The 19093-nt window shown below is 34.8% G+C and overlaps 1 protein-coding gene across 9 annotated transcripts in view; it reads right to left on the bottom strand.

The window, feature by feature from the left end:
• The window catches only part of CEP128 (centrosomal protein 128), a 139394-nt gene that overhangs the window by 63315 nt on the left and 56986 nt on the right, over nucleotides 1-19093 (bottom strand). For all 9 annotated transcript variants that reach the window (XM_054200140.1, XM_054200145.1, XM_054200143.1 and 6 more), the window contains 4 exons: nucleotides 18085-18249; nucleotides 13831-14007; nucleotides 10548-10607; nucleotides 8746-8938 (listed from right to left, as the gene is read on the bottom strand). In XM_054200140.1, coding sequence (XP_054056115.1) covers nucleotides 8746-8938; nucleotides 10548-10607; nucleotides 13831-14007; nucleotides 18085-18249 — 595 coding nt within the window. The remainder of the gene's footprint in view (nucleotides 1-8745; nucleotides 8939-10547; nucleotides 10608-13830; nucleotides 14008-18084; nucleotides 18250-19093) is intronic.

The raw sequence follows: 19093 nt of genomic DNA, 5'->3' as shown, positions 1-19093 counted from the left end.
TGGCTTGCATCACTTGGGACTTTATGTAAGACAGCGTTTGCAGAATATTATAACTTTGAGATAAATTAACTCTGTGTAAGGTCTGTATATCAGAGCAATGCACCTGCTCTTCTTACATCGCTATAGCCTTACTAACACCGCTTTATTAAAGGAACAAAAAGGAACAGATGTGGCCTTGCCAAGTACATCAGGTCTTATTTTGCTAAACAACTTTTCTTTGTTGACTACCCATGTCTTCTCTGAAGTAGCAGTATATTATCCTGAAACAAAAGAACTGTGTAGACTCCAAGTCTCACTGCTATACCACACCATGTCTAGCTTCAATACATTTCAATACATTCAAGAAAGATTTTACTGGATGAATTGTTCAAGAATCTATTTATACTAACTTTCCTCTCTGTACTCATTCCCAGAATATAAATGAGCCTTAATCTAAGAGAAAAATATATACTTCTGTTTAGAAGGTAAATGTTAATGGATTTAGTATCTGTTACCTAAAACCACATATTCTTATATCTTCAATGAAAAATTATGACAAAAACTACAATATCTGTAATATTTTATAGGTATTTAAGCAATAACAAACAAAAAAAAGATTGCTACAGCATAATGTCGCTTTTTTCTTCTGACCAGCTACTCTAACTGCACTATATATACACAGGAATAGCTGTCTTCAGAATGAAATTCAAGATTATAAGTATTCTGGCACACTGACAAATATGGCCAAAGCTAGCGAAATCCCACAAATACAGAGATAGAAAGATCAAGAAAGGAACACACACAGGTAAAGGCGGCCAGGGTCTGAGCTCAACAGTCAATGCTATTCACCCAGTTAATATATATTTTTGAAATAAACATGGTACATTCCAAGATAACAGCTCCCAAGCAGTTGAGACTACCCTTCTGGCTAGCAAAATAAAAATCTAAAAACATTTGTGATGAGAAATTAAGAATTCAGATATACATCAAAGAGAAAATAAATTCTATTATTTATACATGAGATAGTTTGATTACAAAATTTAGAAGGAGTAGACATGGTAAAAGATTTAATGAGTTTGTGTATGAATGGAAATTTTTTCCTTGTGGACAATAAAAATAAAATTGTAGCAAGCATGTTGACTATGTTTTAAAAAAATGCTGATGTTCTACTCACGATGAAGAGACAGAGATGATACTTTTTGACTAAACCAACCAGCAATTAAAGCAAATCTAAGTCTGTAAGACTAAAGTGTGCTCCCAGGATCGAATACAGACTTTCATTGATTTGTACGATAAGCTCTTCAGACTACCCAATCTGTCTAGACCATATAAAATTCGATAAGTGAAAGAAGTTTGTGCCAGGAACACGGTACTTTTCCTACCTTCAAACATTTCTCTGTAATAATAATAATACCCTTGTGATCTGAACTAATTCTGAAACAGATCTGTAAGAACACCTCGGCATGCTCAGTGATTGCAGAATGCAAATGAAACTTAGTTAAGAAACTGGAATTTATACCTTTTATTTCTTCACGTCTTTGTCCAATTTGTTAAAATACTGAATACTTGGTGCAATGCTATTAAAATCAATTTGATTATGAGATCAAAATCACTTAAAGAGGAGAAATCTAAGAAATTTTTAATTTTTATTTAAGTTGTTACTTATTGAAACATACCATTGGGTGGCATACTAGAGGAGTCAGTTGTTAAGTAGTGAACTGTATCCAAAGTACAAATCTGCAAACCGGAAACCAGAACCCACTTCCTCTTCAGTTCTTCAGTATTTATAAATATTCCTGAATTTCTCAACTCTCCAGGGTGGTACGCTTACCAAGAAGGGAAGACAACTGCAGCCAATCCTGATGCATCACCAGAGAGCTATGAAACTTTTGCTACTCTGTAAAGAACCCTGAAATTCTATACCACATTACTGTATTTTCCTTCCTTTGTTGTTCTCTCATTCATGAATCTCTATGATAGCTTACTTGTATTTGTCAGGACTATACTACATAGACAGCCAGTTTACCATCACCGAGAGAACTGTGATGTGTTAACACTTTTTTTTCTTCCAAAAGCCTACAATATCCTAGATATTTAAAAATGCTTCAGTGAAGAAGGGAAAAGACAAAAAACTACGTAGTTAAGAGTTTTAGTAGACTTATTTAAGCTTATAAAAATTCATGAAACACGTTTGTCAACATAGCAGTTTAAGTGTTCATCTCACCTACTTTCAGTATGTCTACGATAAATTTCTATTTTTATTCTTTCCTCGCCAAAATCATGAATAAACTATTTCAGATCCATCAAAAACCTAATTTTTTGAGAATACAATTTGTCTGCCTTGTTTTTATAATTTCTGATTTACACAAACTTAATTAATGGAGTATTTTTAGACTATATTACGTTCGCAGACAAGTGGCTTGTGTTGGTGGGAACAGTCAGACATATCCATGGCTATTCCTAGAATCAGTCTTTCTGATAAAGTGTTCTGTCTAAAATCTGTATCATTCCAAATACAGCAGAAAATGTTTTCATCCATTTGCACCAAATTTGACTGAAAATCCATTTTATTAAGCAATACTGCCAAGTATGCTTTGGAATAAAAAAAAAAATAAAAAAAAGAAGAAAAGAGTGAAGGGCCTTTTTATCATCTAGAGTAAATCCATTCTGCCTTCATTTGCTTTATTGATGCACCTGGGTTTTGCTCATGATTTCTTAGTGAAACGTGTCTTAGTATTCTGTAAGTACATCTTCCATTTTTTATGTTTGAGTAACAAAAGCCAACCACCATTCTCTCTCCTTAATTTAAATTTTCTATGATTTTGATACATTGCATTCTCCTTTCAGCTTAACACCTTTTTTATGCTATTAGCCATGTTTTCTTTTTTCCTTTGGGAAAGTAGCTTTTCCAATTTTCATGTTCAAGTCATTTATACATTAAACTGTCCACATGTTTACATTGTACTAGTTGCATCATAATTAAACCTGGACTTTTCATTCAGTATGTAAGAATATATGTCCAAGAAATGAAAATAGCCATATTTTGTCTTGCAACTTTTTTCTTTTTAAATAAGAAACCCTTTATAAACATTCAAATGTATCACTTCATGAACTCAGTACTCAATAGTACTCAGAACTCACAGTAACAGACATGCATTCTATTATTCCTCTACCTTCTCCCAACATACAAAAAATAACTGACTTGGTGTAATGAAGGCCATAGTTTTCAAATTAAGAAGAACAATCTATGTTGACATGACTGTGAAACAAGCCAATTAAATTCACACCGAGATTGTAAATCCATTATTCTTGCATACACTGTCATTTAATTCAGTGGCACAAGAAAATGGTACTGAATACCAAGTCAACCTGCCTATTTCTTAGTGTACTACTAAAAAGATCTCAAAATTTTGTTAAATGTTTGTGAACATTACAATGAATTTCTGATTTTGGCTTCAAACTCAAAATTGGCATAAAAAGTTGATGATGAAGCAGAGTGAGTCTACAGACCAACAGCTATGAAACAGTACTAACTATCCCTTTCAATAACTATCCCTTTGTCACTCAGAGTAGCACATTCCTTACTCTAATTTGTAATTATATTTAATCATCACATTTACATTAGTCATTTCCCACATAGTCCCATGTTGAATGCTATACACACGACAGCCATACTACGTCTTCTGTTACATCAATCAGTTATTTGGTAACTAGCAGCTATCTTATCAAATGAATGAAATACCAGGAAGTTGGGCTCAGATTACCTGTGGTAAATCTCAGTTGTATTTTATTTCCCTGTCTCTAATTATTCATTCAGCAAATGTTCGTTCTAAAGTTTTGAATACTATTAACAGCAGAGGACCTACTGCTGGAAGGCCTATGACGCCACAGCAGCCAGAGCTAAATAAATACACTGGTACTGGGCCAAATCAAGATAACTTCATCTGAATCCACAAAGCCTGATGACTATCAGATCTAATCAAATAAGAACGTGATAAAGTGAATCATAAATTTGCACACACGAAGACTATACTTAATTGTGTACATAATTAATTGACTTTGCAAATGGAGGTACCTACTTTCCTCTTCCAACGCTGTTTTTGTGGCAGTGTCCAAAAAAAAAAAAAAAATCAAGGAAAATAACCCCAACAACTCAACAAAAAAGAAAAACCCACACAAAAAACCCACCTCCACTTCACATTACCAGGTTTCAAATTATATCTCAGTAAACTCCATTACCTTTGTTTAAATCAGAAATTTAAAAAAAAAATTAATCTTTTATGAATACTTTTAAATGAAGACAGCAAGGAGGATGTTTTGGGAAAATCCACCAGTTACCTATCTTCACAACTATGTGGCTCTGGATCCTCAGCATGCACATGTATCCTGACCCCAGGCTTTATACCTAACACTGGCCTGCACTGTTGGCATCCTGTCATCTTATTGTAAGTCCTATTTCTCATCCTGCATTTGGTGGAATTTTAAAACATGTTTACTGTTTCGTGTTACATAGAAAACTTTAATAACTATGTAACTGTTATTTCCTTTTTCTTACCTACTTTTAACCAGCATCTGCCTCTAGAAGTAGACAGAAGATAATATAATTTACTTAGAATTACAGAAATTGCAATATGTCAAGTAACAAATGGAACTGAGCATATTTGTAGGGAACAAGAGAATGGACCTTATAAATAGAAGGTATGAGATTACACACTATTTTTTGTGCTCAGTGAATAGCATTACTTTTTCCACTCTTTTCAGTTCTCTTTTCAGTTTAATAATTTCCCATGATAAATTTGCCTATAGCTTGAAATTTAAATGCAGGCTGTGAATTTTTTTTTTACAAAGCCTAAGCCAAGTCAGGTACAATAGAATTAAAAACTAAGTAAGGTTTGCTTTATTTTCTATGCACTTAAATTAAAAAAGGCAAATAAGGCCTCAGGGAGATAATCTTAGTAGATAATTATTCAAATATAAGAACACTAAAACACTATTAATACTATATCAGGGTCTTGGCGCTATCATTTTAAACAAATGAAGGATAACAATAAAAACATTCAAGCTTGAAAGAGAACATGCTTTGATCTCTCAAAGTTCTTTTTAAGTTGAGGAAGAAATCTTGACAGGATCTTACTATTCTTGTAAAGCAAATAACCGGCATTGTTCTATAAAATATTTATAATAATGCTGTTATTTGTTATTGCTATTGTTGCTTTGCTATTGTTTTTTTTGGTTACAATATTTCACAAATCATTTTCAATAATAATTAAGGCAGCTACCAGAAGCTATAACTACACTTACTTAAAAGTTTACTCTCGTCTAATCTAAGTCTACATCAATCTAAATACAAAGTTACTACTAACAAAATGATTAGAGAGAGTACTTATTCTGTCTGACAAAAAAATTAGCCCATCGTTATCAGTACTGAGTCCTGAACAAAGGCCAGAACAAAGTTTTTAAAGAAAACACAAGAAAAGAAAACCTGAGAGGTGACACCTTCCTTCAAAAACCGAAGTAATAGAATACAATGAAAGATTGTACCAAAACACAGTGAGGTATGCAAATAGTAGTCAAACATATCACATAAAAAGATGCAAACCAGATGACAAGTCAGCCCTACTGGTAGACTATATCAATCCACAAGGCATGTTAATACTTCTCAAGGTTTACCTACATGTAAACTTTCAGTAGAAGTACTTTATTCTCCTCCACAGGTCAGGTTAGCGTCATCCATTTATATGTCTCCTCATGATGTAGCCTTGCATTAGATCCTCCAAAAACATTTTAAAATAAAGAGGTGGAACCAAAGAAACTATTTCAGTACGGAAATTCTGATCCCTGGACCCTCTGTCAATTAGTCTCTTTTCTCAGTGATCATTTTCATGCATTGAATCACAACCCTTTGATCACATTCCTTCTAGCTCTACCCATAAGATTCCCAGATATCCACATTTTCCTGATGCATTCAGCAACTTGCTCTTCTGCTGGGACAGTATCTTTGAGCAAGACTGTGAGCAAGTGTACACATGTGTGCATGCACTGGATATTTTGATAATATTACTTCTCCAGTGTAGTTCTTGAGATAGTGTTAAGCCTTAACACTAAGAATTAACCACCTACAATATTTCCTCTTCTCATATATAAACTTCTGGCTCCAGTTGCTTTGGTTATGGAAACCTTAATAGCTACATTATGCTTTTTAGTCTACCATTATGCTTTAAGACGATACCTAGAGACAGAAAGTTATCACCAAATACTACTGTTACAGAAATATCATAGAACAGTTTTGGGTTCGAAGAGACATTTAAAGGTCATCTAGTCCAACCCCCTGCAATCAGCAGGAACATCTTCAACTAGATCAGGCTGCTCAGAGCCTCATCCAACCTGACATGATGGGGCATCTACCACCTCTCTGGGCAACCACCCTCATCGTAAAAAAAATGTCATTCTTATAGCTAGTCTATTGCAACAGGTCCTGCTAAAAGGCTGTCCTCATCTTTCTTATAAGCCCCCTTTAAGTACTGAAAGGCCACAATAAGGTCTCCCCAGAGCCTTCTCTTCGCCAAATTAAACAACTCCAACTCCCTCAGCCTGTCCTCAGAGGAGAGGTGCTCCATCCCTCCGATCATGTTTGTGGCCCTCCTCTGGACCCAGTCCAACAAGTCCATGTCTTTCCTGTGCTGAGGGCTCCAGACCTGGACACAGTACTCCAGGTGGTGTCTCACCAGAGCAGAGTAGATGGGCAGAATCACCTCCTTCAAGGTACCGGCCATGCTTCTTTTGATACAGCCTAGGATATGGTTGGCCTTCTGGGCTGTGAGCACACACTGTCAGCTCACATTCAGCTTTTCATCCACCAGTACCCCTAAATCCTTATCAACAGGGCTGTTCTCAATCTCTTCACCCCCCAGCCTGCATTGATACCAACGATTGCCCTAACCCAGGTGCAAGACCTTGCACTTGGCCTTGTTGAACCTCATAGGGTTCGCATAGGCCCACTTCTCCAGCTTGTCCGGGTCCCTCTGAATGGCATCCCATCCCTCAGGTGTGTCAACTGCACCACTTCCCTGGGTGTCATCTGCAGATTTGCCGAGGGTGCACTTGATCCCACTGTCTGTGACATTGATGAAGATATTAAACAGCACTGGTCCCAGAACTGAGAACTGTCCCTTGAAGGACACCACTCATCACTGATCTCCATACGGACATTGAGCAATTGACCACTACCCTCTGGATGTGACCACCCAACCAATTCCTCATCCACCAAATAGTCCACCCATTAAATCCATATCTCTCCAATTTTGAGAGAAGGATATTGTGGGGGACCATGTTAAAGGCATGCGTTGATAACTGTTAATTCTGGTTTTGCTCAGATTATTCATGTATGGATCAGTATACAGCACACAATTTCTAAGTAATTTTCCAAGCACTTAATAAAAATCTCCACTTGGAAATTTAGTGACTTGCACTTTCTTCAGAAAGGTGAAGGTGCAGAGTTGTCTTCCAAAAGTAGTAATGACAGTAAGATACATCTCTGAAGATAAAACTTTACAAATAAATTATTAACTGACAGTAAGAGTTAGTGACTTGACTCAAATCAACAATATGCATGGATTTTTCCTGACCAAGAGACCAAGCCTACACTTCAAAATTTTACACTTCAGCTAAGTTTGGATTTAACAAGGATCCACTCTCACATTGTTTATAACAACCGAAGTATTGATTTCCGATGGCAGAAAAAAATCTGGTTTTAAGGATGAAAATACAGATGCCCTGTACATTGTTTATGTTCCAAATTTGTTATAATGCTCTGGTTTTATTATAAAAATACTCTTCATTGAAATAATGTGTTTAAGCTACAAATAACACAGTATAAATGAGCTTGTACACAGATGAAAAGCATAATGACAAAAGACAGATCTTCCTGACTATTCCTACAATAACAAGTTCATGATGAAAGCGTGTTTCTCTACTTCTAAAAGCAATCTGCTCAAAGTCAGCCTTCAAGAAACTATAAAATACTAAACTATAAGTACCTGAGCTGAGAGTAAAAAATGGCTCTTGGCTGGGGACAGTGAGGTCCATCCCTCCCAGAACCTTACAGCACTCAGTAAAATCTGATTAGTCGTTCCCTTTCATGACAAGCATGGATGGCATGGATGCTAGCACCAAGCCTGGCATGCAACACTCCAGGGTAAGAATTACATGCCAATCAAGGGAGAAAACTGTGTTTATGTAGTATTCCATATATGATGTCATTCATTGTAATTAGAATCAAAGCTTGTCTTACTCCATTTTGCAATACAGAAGAGATGAGAAGAAAATTTACCAAAGTTCTTTGTATGTACAACTTAAGCAAAGAGAGTTACTGCACAGGACTTGGAACTGCTTTGGGTTCTTCCTTTTTGACAGATAAAAGCAGCATTACCAATGCTGCCTCAGACTCTCATATAATTCCTCTTCACCCAGGTCATGGAATGCCTCAGATGGTATAATTGAAAAATAACTTCTATATCCACTGCCCATGTTGCACACTCACATGTTATCCAGCCATTGTACTGGGTTGAAACATAGTTGATTACATTTGCCATTTTTGTAAGCAAGGGAAAACAAAAATATCTAATTTTTTTCTTGATTATCACTAGCATGTTACCAAATTAGTGTTTGTGATAACTAGTTGATAAAATACATCTGAATGAATTTTAATTAGTAGAATTTTAAAATTCTTTCTCCCTTTTATTAATAGAAATGGAACCAGCAACATACCTCTTTTTTCTCTGTGAACTTCTTCCAAAAGCTTTTCTTGCTTTTTTATCTGTTTATAGAGAGACTGATGTTCAGCCTCCTTCATCTGTGTAAAGTGCTTGAGCTGTTCTCGGCTCTGCAGTAAGTAGCATCGCAACTTTTTTTCCTTACTTTCTCTTTCCTTGACCTCCTCGCACAGCCACTGAAGCTTAGTCTATGTTAAAAAAAAAAGGGACAATAAAAAGTAAAGAATTCTAACGAACATAAGAGAACATAAATGTTAACTGATCAAATTATCTTTGGAGTCACAGATTACTCATTTGTACCGAATAATGAATAATAATAATAAAAGGGGACATTCAGGTATATTAAGAGGACATATGTTGACCTTCAGAGAGTCTCAAAAGAGATATATGTTAGCTGATATTTGTACATGAAGAAGCAATACACAGATTTTTTGATATTTTTTTTTAAAGCAGGAGCATGAATTTGTGAGGGTAGGTATGGAAATTCACATTAAATTAGTGTACATAGACACCAAGAGATACTCATTCCTTTCAGAATACCTTTCTCTCTCTATTCTACGTTGGCAGAATTTAAAGCATTTACCCATTCTAAAAAAGTGACATCAATCATTTCTGGATAGCAAAGTTAATACTTAAGGTTCATACAGTGGAAAAAGAAAAGAGAACTCATAGATAAGTCAGTCATTGTCAATATACTAAATCTAGAAGTGGTAAAAGAGAATACTTTCACACTGCCTATTTAAAACAAATGAAAAAGGGGACATTAGTAGTCATTCATTCCAGACTTCCCTATGTTAGCTAAGCAAGCTTAGGTGAGAAATGTATGCATATGATTATTAGGTGCCCTTTGAAAGGTCTTTTTAATAATATGGCAGTGTCACTTTTTTAAAATGAAGAAAATACTTCCTGCGTAACATTTCTCCTTTGGTTCTGGTATTCTGTGATTCTATGATTCTGATCTTATCTCTGCTATCTATAGTGGCAGTCTTTCTTGGTCTACAAGTCTTTCATACACCATATATCATCAATAACCTTAAATTATCTTACATGCAAACAGTTGCAATTTTTCCTTCAGTCAATTTTCCTGTGGCTTTGACCTTTTTACATCAAGCAAAAAAACCCAAACACGTCTTCTACAGTTTCTTTACTGGATCTACAGATCCTTTAAAAAGATATTGGATAAGAAATGTGTTTATGTGTGTGAGTTGGGGGAGCAGGAGGAAAGCTGCAAAATGAAAGTTAAGAGTTATAAGTTACCAGTCATCACTTTGAAGAAGTTTCAAGCATGTGTACACCCACATTATAGGATTCAAAAGCTTCAAAGGGGGAAAGAAAATAGTTTGTTTCCCAAGAATCCAATCTAATATCCTTTAGATTTAATAAATAACAGCCTTGTTTAAAATCATTTCTTGCCTTGTGATAACGCTGTAAGCGAAACTTAAGCTGCTGACTACATTCTCATATTTTTCTTGTCTGAAAAGAATTGAACCAGATCTAAAGGCCATCATACACCAATGCATTTTTTGCAAAAACAGCATCAGCATTGCTTTTTTTTTTTTTTTTTTTTTTTTTTTTTTTTTTTTTTTACAGAGACAGCTATTTCTTGTTAATAACAAAATCTGGAAAATTATTCCATCAGTTGAAATAACAGTCTGGGAATATCAGAATTAGCCAAAGGAACGCTTCCGTATTTTTCCTTTTCTTCTTAAGTGTCTTTTCAAACACACTTTCAACTGAATGATTATAAATGTTGGATATTAGCTTATTCAGTAAAATCTCAGGAAGTTTCACTATTACCTTTGTTTCAGCTAACCAGCGATGAGGATCATTCAGCACCGTTGGTGTAAGTGATACTGCCTAGGGAATAGCAGGGGAGAAAGAAATAGGCATAAACCCAGGAATTACACACAGAAAGGAGAAAGTCTTTCCTGCTTATTGTAAATTCATCAAACAAATTTATTTGCTAAAAATCCAGCTTGGAAATCATACCTGTAAATTGTTTAATAGAACTACTTAACCATAAATTAGTCACATTTAAACACATAAATTAGTCACATGCAAACTCACTGATACAAATTTTGTTTAAAGATGCAACCTAAGTTCCAATGATAGGAAGTTGTACTCTGAATCTGTATAGTTTTCTCCTAAGAATCACTACAATGATGCATTTCGAACATCCCCAGAACATCTCTCTGCATCAAGATGTATATTCTCAGTTTGAAACTCTACATCCTTTTTTGAAAATACCATATTTCCAAATAATACAATCAGACGCTACTTTAGAATTACTCTTTATTATGAAAAGACCAACTTCAAAGTCACTCAACTATTTTTTCCACCATTTTGCAGAACAGCAGCAGCAGATAAGTGAAAAGTAGTAGAACCAATTGTTGTTGGTCTTTGAATTGTTATCAGTGCATCTACAGAAATGCTATGTGCAACATGATAAATTTCTTATCGAAAAGTAAAAAAGGACAAACCCACAAATCTTTAAATTATGCTTCATGATGATGGTCTTAGTGTTTTCATGACAACAACAAATCACTTGTTTTGAATATTTGATGGGCATAAAAAGAAAACTGTAAATTTCACTAAGCAGATAAAAAGAAGATAAACGTGTGCTGTAATGCTTCATTAATACGTCATACAATGAGAAAGTGTAATGTGTCTTTTCTGCGTTCTAGTTGAACTATGTTAAACCTGTTTTAAAGGTACTTCTATACAATTTTTCCATATTACTTATTAAAAAGGTAGTGATAAAGGATTTTTTTTTTCCTCCCACTTCATGAGTTGATACACAAGGGGAAGAAAAAAAGTCTAATACAACTGAAATCTATTTAAAAATCAAGTAAACTATTAACCTTATGTTCAGCTCATCCATCACCTCATGTGGTCCTATCCCATGATTGCTACATTGTGCCTTTCTGTAATTTAAAGCTTTTGTGGAGGTTTTGTTAGTTTGTTTGTTTTTAATTTACCACATTTTGCAATTCAGCGAGTCGTTATGTACTTATATAGTCCTGGTCCAATAATTTTTGTAACTAGCATATTTCTTTAAGAGGTATTTAAATGGGGCTTACTAACTACACTGAGACCAAAGGTGCCTAAAAAGTACCATCTAATTATGTACCTACATATGTTTTATGTGAAAATTATCACCAGATAAGGACACAGCTGAAAAGAAATGCTTTAGTACGCATGTTGACCATGGCTTCACAAAGCAATGCATACTTGAAAGTTGTGACTTCCATGGCAGCAAACTTCATTGTGTGCAACCACATTCAAAGAAGGCACTATTCAATTTATAGTTTAAGCATGACTGGTGTAGTTATTGCAAGGATAATATTTCTTATAACAAAAGATTGATTGGAAAAATAAATCTGAACAATACATGTGGAATTCTTTGCTTAGAACATCAGTATGCGGTGATTATAAAAAATCCAGTACATCTTTCATCAGGGAAGATTAATCCTGGTGTTTAAGTTCTCTGAATACAAGTATTTATCCATTAAACGCTTCATTGCTCTCCTCAGTTGCAGCGTCAACTTCTTGAATTAAAGGACTTGTCTGAAACCTTTTAGAAACCTTGGTAATACCTAAAGTACTGGGCAGAGGAAAAATATAACAAAGGAAACTTCTTACCTTTTTTAAAAAAAAGTTCAGACCAGGCACCACAAAATGGTCTAACATTTATTTTCACATTAGCTGTCTAGTCAAAAATTCAGATTCAAACCTGTTTTTAAGTTTGCTAGCGATAAACAGTTAAAGGAGATAAATACAGAGAATTGTGAAAACAGGGATCAGCAAAACTTTGTCCAGTAGACAAAATCCTGCAGGAGGTGGGAAGCAAGTCCAAGAAGGAATGGTTAGATGATCCAGAATCTGGCAGATATAGCAGATCACAAAGACTTAATAAAAAAAAGACTTATCTGTAAGCAAACAGAGGAGAAACCTTGTTTGTCAAATACTTTTTCTTATAATTCTCATCTGTTTGTGTGCTGCAACATCCCAACTCCACAGGTAAGTGGAGAAAAAGGCACAACCATTCTACAGGGCTGAAACAAAGTGACTTCTCTCCATAGGTGAGGAGATAAACTTAAAATAGAAAATAAAACAAAAAAAAATATTAAAAATATATTGGATTTTCAGTGTCAATGCTGAAAAATGTCTGTTTCAAAAGAAGCCCGTCCCAGCCGAATGACCATGAATTGTAGAGTAGATAGTATTGTTCTGTTTAAATAGCAAGACAAAAAAGCATGATTTGGTGTACTGGTTAAAGCTAAGGCTAAAAAGCCACCAGGTCAAGCACTTGTGATGTAAGTACCCATAATGCCAGAGAGTATGGCAACAAGCTAAGTCTGACTGCCTGCGTTCTTTATTCTCAGCTGTGTACAATGTCAATTTAAGAGGATTAGTCATGTAGAATCATCTGGAGGGAGGAAGAGAGGATTCTGTCCCTGGGGAACAAATAAGAGTGCTCAGGCAAAAAGCTAACGGAAGACAAGAGTTGCAGGAGAAGCAGTAAAAGAGCGAAAAAAAAGTTACAGCAAGCTACAAGTTTCCTGAAACTCTGAGTCTGAATTTTCTGGACCCAAGGCCCTGCTCCACAAAAGAGGAGGTTATAAACTCTTTTCAGGTCCAGCATTTACTTCTCTACTTAAAAAACAAAGCATCTAAATGAATTTTTAATAAAACCTTTCTTTCGTTTTTCCCCAATTTTAAAAGCTTTTTAGGCCTTTCTTGGGGACTTCCCAACCCCAATAAGGTGCCGTAGGAAAACCTGCCTCAAAGTTCTGGCTGATGTAAGGTCCTTTCACACAAGCACACAAAAGGAGAACATTTCTCACCCCAAAAAATGGCAAAAGAGAGCAGTAATAATTAATGCATGAGCAGATCTTCATAGTGTTCCAGTCTAATACCTAGCAATGTGCATCTGTACCAGCTAAATAGCAATAATCCTATTGTCCATAAATTATCTATACCAGTTGAGTGATAAGTGACAACACCACAAACAAATTCTGCTAGAAATATTCATTAAAATAATAACAAAATCTGCAGCATACTTAAAACTTAGAATTACTTTGAATTTCTCCATGGAGTCCCGAGAAAAAATTTCACAAGCAGCATCAATTTCACTTCCTATCATGGTGAGAATGGATTCCTGTTCTATTTCTAAATGACGCAGCTGATCCTTAAACTGCAGTCTCGCCTCATCCATCCTTCTCAAATGATCTTCTTCACTGCTGATCTGTTTATCCTGGAGTGAAAGAGGAAAAACAAAACAAAGAAATTATTGCATAAATAATATAACATACACCATTAGCAATATATCTTTCTATCTTACAATCACACTATGCTCACTCATGCACTGAGTTCCTTGCCATGGAAAACAATACCTCCTAACAGTACTCATAAGTTCTCTTGATTCTCCTTATTCTCCTGTAAATCAGTTATGAAGAAACTGCTACCAAATTCAAATCCAACAATCATAGAGCCTATTTTCAGAGTCAAAACCAGACATTCTCTTATAAATCTCTTTTTCATGAGTAGAAGAGAACCCACAACAAATATTCCCCTTATTATCTTTTGCCCTGAACCAGTTACAGGCATCTAATCTCTGCCATCACGAAAAAAGAGATCCCTGAAGGAAACATGTATTGGCAGTCGGTTTGTTCTCAAATGAAAAGTATTCAAAGAATATTTCATAGGACAGTGACTGGCACTGAGGAAAGCATTTTATGTTATTATCCAAGGTCAGAAAGACTATTAAATGTTATGTATCTTTTTAAAATTCAGATTCTCTTCCTTTATATTGATGATATAGCCCCCATGTAAAACTGAATCGGACAGTATTTTTATTATATATTGAACTATGCATTGTAATTAATATAACCAAACTATCTTGTGAGAAGAGGTGAAATTGGTTCACACCTGTCTGCTGCTGAGATCAGGAGGATGTAAAGCAAAGGGTAAACACTTTAACAGGCCCATTTCAGTATGTGCAAGCGCACTGAGAATGGCAAGAAAAAGAAGAATAACAAATTCGAAAATTTATTAATTATAGACCCCTGAAATGACAAGGTGCAACTGTTTAAATTGTATTTATTGGAAATCTTCATACACTGCTCTCATGAGACACCACTGTGGAGGCTAGGTAATTTCTAACATACAAGTTCTGTGAATGGGATACATATGGAATCAGAAAGACATTTACATCGGAAAAGACCCTTATGATCATCGAATCCAACTATAAACCCAGCACTGCCAAGTCCACCACTAAACCATATTCCTAAGCACCACATCTACACTTCTTAATTACCTCCTGGGATGGTGATTCAGCCACTGCCCTGGGCAGCCTGTTCCAATGCTTGACAACCATTTTGGTGAAGAAATGTTTCCTAATATCCAATCTAAACCTCCCATGGCACAACTTGAGGCCATTTCCTCTTGTCCTTTCATTTGCTACTTGGGAGGAAAGACAGACACACACTTTGCTACAACCTCCAGGAGGCTGTATACATATACATGTATAGGTGATACACCTATTAGCAAAATAGGTGGGTTTTTTTAAGATAGGTGACCTTAAAATGAGAAAAAAACATACCTGATAAGCAGCCTGATTTTTTCATTTAATTCATACAAATATACTTGAGTTAGTAGCTATTTCAAACTGAAGGAATCACAAGAATTTTTAATATGCATATGGTCCGGTATTTCTGCATTACCCATATGGGAGTTTAAATAGCAGTTCTGATCTAGATCAGTATTCTGAAAGTAGTAAGATTGCATTATATATGCTTCCAGTGTTATATTCTATGCTATCTCATTATTCACTGAACTTGGTCCACCACATGCCAAAGTTCACTCACAAAGACCACGACCAAAAGGGAGTATGTAACTGGGTATAATTTCCCTTTATTTTTCATCTGCTTAATTTTCTGAGCGTGCCAACATTCCTCATTCTACTTTCAGAGCCTACAGGAAAAATGAAGTCACTAATAACTCATAACTGCACAGGAGGAAAAGAAAAGCAACAGAAAATTGCACCATTATTCTCGGCCCCTTCATCTTTCATGAAAAAAAAATTTAAAATATCCAAACTATCAATAATACCTGTTTCTTTGAATTAGTATTTGCATTAAGGACAGAATGACATTAAAAGTATAAAAAGTATGGAAAAGGAAAAGTGGTAATTCTTTTGTAACACAATAGGCTTCTGCAACGCCACAATATGACAGCTAGTATGAGATTTCTCAAGAAATGATATTACCATTTTGCCCGTCCTAACACCCTTTCTGACAATCCATGATAAAAGCACAATAGTAAATATTCTCTTAAGTTAACCGATTACCGCAATCAAGTAGAACTCTCCATCTGCATTTACCTTCAAAGGTTGAGACCACAGTACTGTATGCTTAAAAGCTTCTCCATTCTTTTCCAGCTTAGACATAAAAGATCATCTCCATCTAAAAACTGTATCTTCCCAACATTAGGTAAGGTTGGAGCTAGTTTATAACTGACTGCAGAAGACTCTAAACTCCTACAAACACATTTCCTTAACAATAGATATTATAGCCCTAAAACCTCAAAGTAGAAAAAACATTTTGAAATTTTAATTTGAGGTACTTTTTATTATTATTTTTATTATTATTGTTATTTGTCTGACAAGTTGAGCTTTTAAACCACTTTCTGTTAGTTTAATAAGCTAAGAGAAATGCCAGGTTTTCTCATTCCATTAGGTCAAAAAAAAAAAACCAAAAACAAAGACATCCCAAAACCGCCAAACAAGAAACCCACCAAAAACCCACACCAAAACAAACCAAAAAACCCCCAAAACCACCCCAACATTTTTCTCTCAGGGTTAGTGGTCACAGCATACTGACTGACAGACAGTCAGTATGTGCTGAAAATATAAGTATGGCAAAAGGATCTAACAGCATTTCCAAACAATCACTTTACCTACATTCAAAATAAGCCCATTAGATTTTAAGCTCAACACCTAAGTGATGCTGTGCACTTCATTTATAACAACAAAATACAAGTTGAAAACTAAATTGGAAAACCTGAAAAGCCACAAAGTATCTACAATATCCATGGGCCTCTTACCAGTTTTAAATAGTTTGAAACTATTGAGCTAATGAAGAATAATCTGATGAGTATTCAGCAGTCCATGCAAAATGAATTAACAAACTTTATGTACCATGTTAATATAAATGCCTATATAAAAAAAAATTTCTTTTCACAAAGATGAGAAATTACTAAATTGACACAGAAGAGCAAGAACCTTCCAGCTAGAGGCTGAAATATCCATTTTTAAAAGATGAGGATATAATGAAAAATTTATAAGCAATTAACTGCAGGATGCAAAATTTTTTTGTTGTTTTCTTGAATTTTCATCTAGGAAATCAAATATGTCAAAGATTAGAAACAATCATTTTCAATGTTGTCTTAATATGAAGTAAACAAATACTGACAGGTATGTGCTTTACACGGGAGAAATTAAGTATTTCTGTACATGGATGAAGTCTTATCTGAAATCACAATGTTGCAGAACAAGAAAATTAAGATATAAAACCATCACAAAGCAAAATACATCCATGTTAAGAAAAACCATATTCAAAATCAATGCTGTGGAACCAATCATGGGAAAAAAAAAAGTAGAACTCAAGAAAGCAGAAAGAGGAGTTACAAAATAAAATTATTCAGCAAGTCTGTATTTATCGCTAGATTTTTGAGAAGAAAGGCTGACAACTCCAGGTTGTGAGACTGCGAATTAATATTTGATAGCAAATATTAATAACCAGAACACTAGGCAACCAGAAGGCTGGAAGACAGCATCCATCTCTAGAAATACAATCTCAGTAAAAGAGAGAGACATGAATTTCTTTAAAAACTTGACGTGTTTGAAATATTTTTCATCAAATTAGTTAGAATTTCTTTTACCATGCTTACGTTGCTTATCTACTTCAAATTAGCCCTTAATTATTCATAACTGCACTGGAACTTTAAGAAAACGTGAAGACAACTAGAAGCGTCTGGTTAAACATTTGCTAGTTACCCACAGTAGAAATAGAGCAGGCAACAGGACTTATATTTCTACTCCTAAATAGTATTAACAAATCTTTGGAGGGATACAATTCGTGACTCAGGCAAAGGACTTTGCCTTCTTTGACTTATATAGAAACCGCGTACTACAGTATGACTGTGTATATTCTTTAATTTGTATATGTAGTTTTTTAAGTTTACCATCTATTTCTATAATTCATCGTTTATTTTAGGTATTTATCAGTAGAGAGACTGATGATGAATCATGGTTAAAATCAGGTAAGTTTACCTTTTTCTCCAGTTCTTGTTTTACAAACTCACATTTCCGCCTGAGTTTTATATTTTCTTCTTCATTTTGGGTTAATTCTTCTGTCAATTTATCACACTCATTTTTTATCTTCTCCAGTTGTCGACATTGAGCCTTAACAGTATTTTTCTCTTCTACGAGTTCCATCTGATGGTAATGGGAAAATAGATTACAAAGTCACTATATGAGTTATTTTGAAACATTCCCAGACTAGAGTTTCAAATCCGTGGAACACTAGTACAGAAGGATAATTCAATTTAATTTTTACATTTAAGTTATATTAAGTGCAATCACTTATCTGAACATGGAAAACATGTATCACAGAGTTGTAGAACCATACGGTATTTTAAAACCATTAAATAGAAGTCTCAGATTCTGCATTTCAACTCTGCTACACTCATCAGCTTATATCACCTTAAGAAGCCCGGTATTTATGCAACTTTTCCATTACTGAAATAATTTGGAATCAGAAAGTCCAAAATCATTATTTCATTTCAGGACATAATACTAAATTTATATCTGCACAGAAATAACTGCAGAGATTTGGTATTTTTATTTTCTACAGTTGTGTGGGATTCATGCTATTCATGGAAACATGGCAGAGAAAAATTAAAACATTTAAGGGCCTTGAAGGCCCTGAAGAGATGAGTGAATAAAGTATATTGATTTCCAGTGGAAAAGATAACTGACTGAAATGGATAGATTTCTAGAACATTTAGAAAATGCAAAAAGAAAAAATACACAAAACAAAGAAGGAAATTACACATATATTACTCGAAACCAGCTTCACGTCAGATGAGTTGTGGGATGCAGTTACACACAAAAATAAAGCTGCAGAGTAAATTCCTTCCTGAGGAAAAGTAAAAATTCTATTCTCCCAATTACACTATAAAAATAACTTTTATAGGGAAGAAGGGTAAGGAGAGAAGTTTTATGAGTTAATTTAGACACCAGAGCTAACAGAATATACAAGCTCCTCCAAAGGACAATT

Source organism: Rissa tridactyla, chromosome 4 (assembly GCF_028500815.1).
Source record: "Rissa tridactyla isolate bRisTri1 chromosome 4, bRisTri1.patW.cur.20221130, whole genome shotgun sequence".
NCBI lineage: Eukaryota > Metazoa > Chordata > Aves > Charadriiformes > Laridae > Rissa > Rissa tridactyla.
This window is presented reverse-complemented; position numbering and strand designations above follow the sequence as displayed.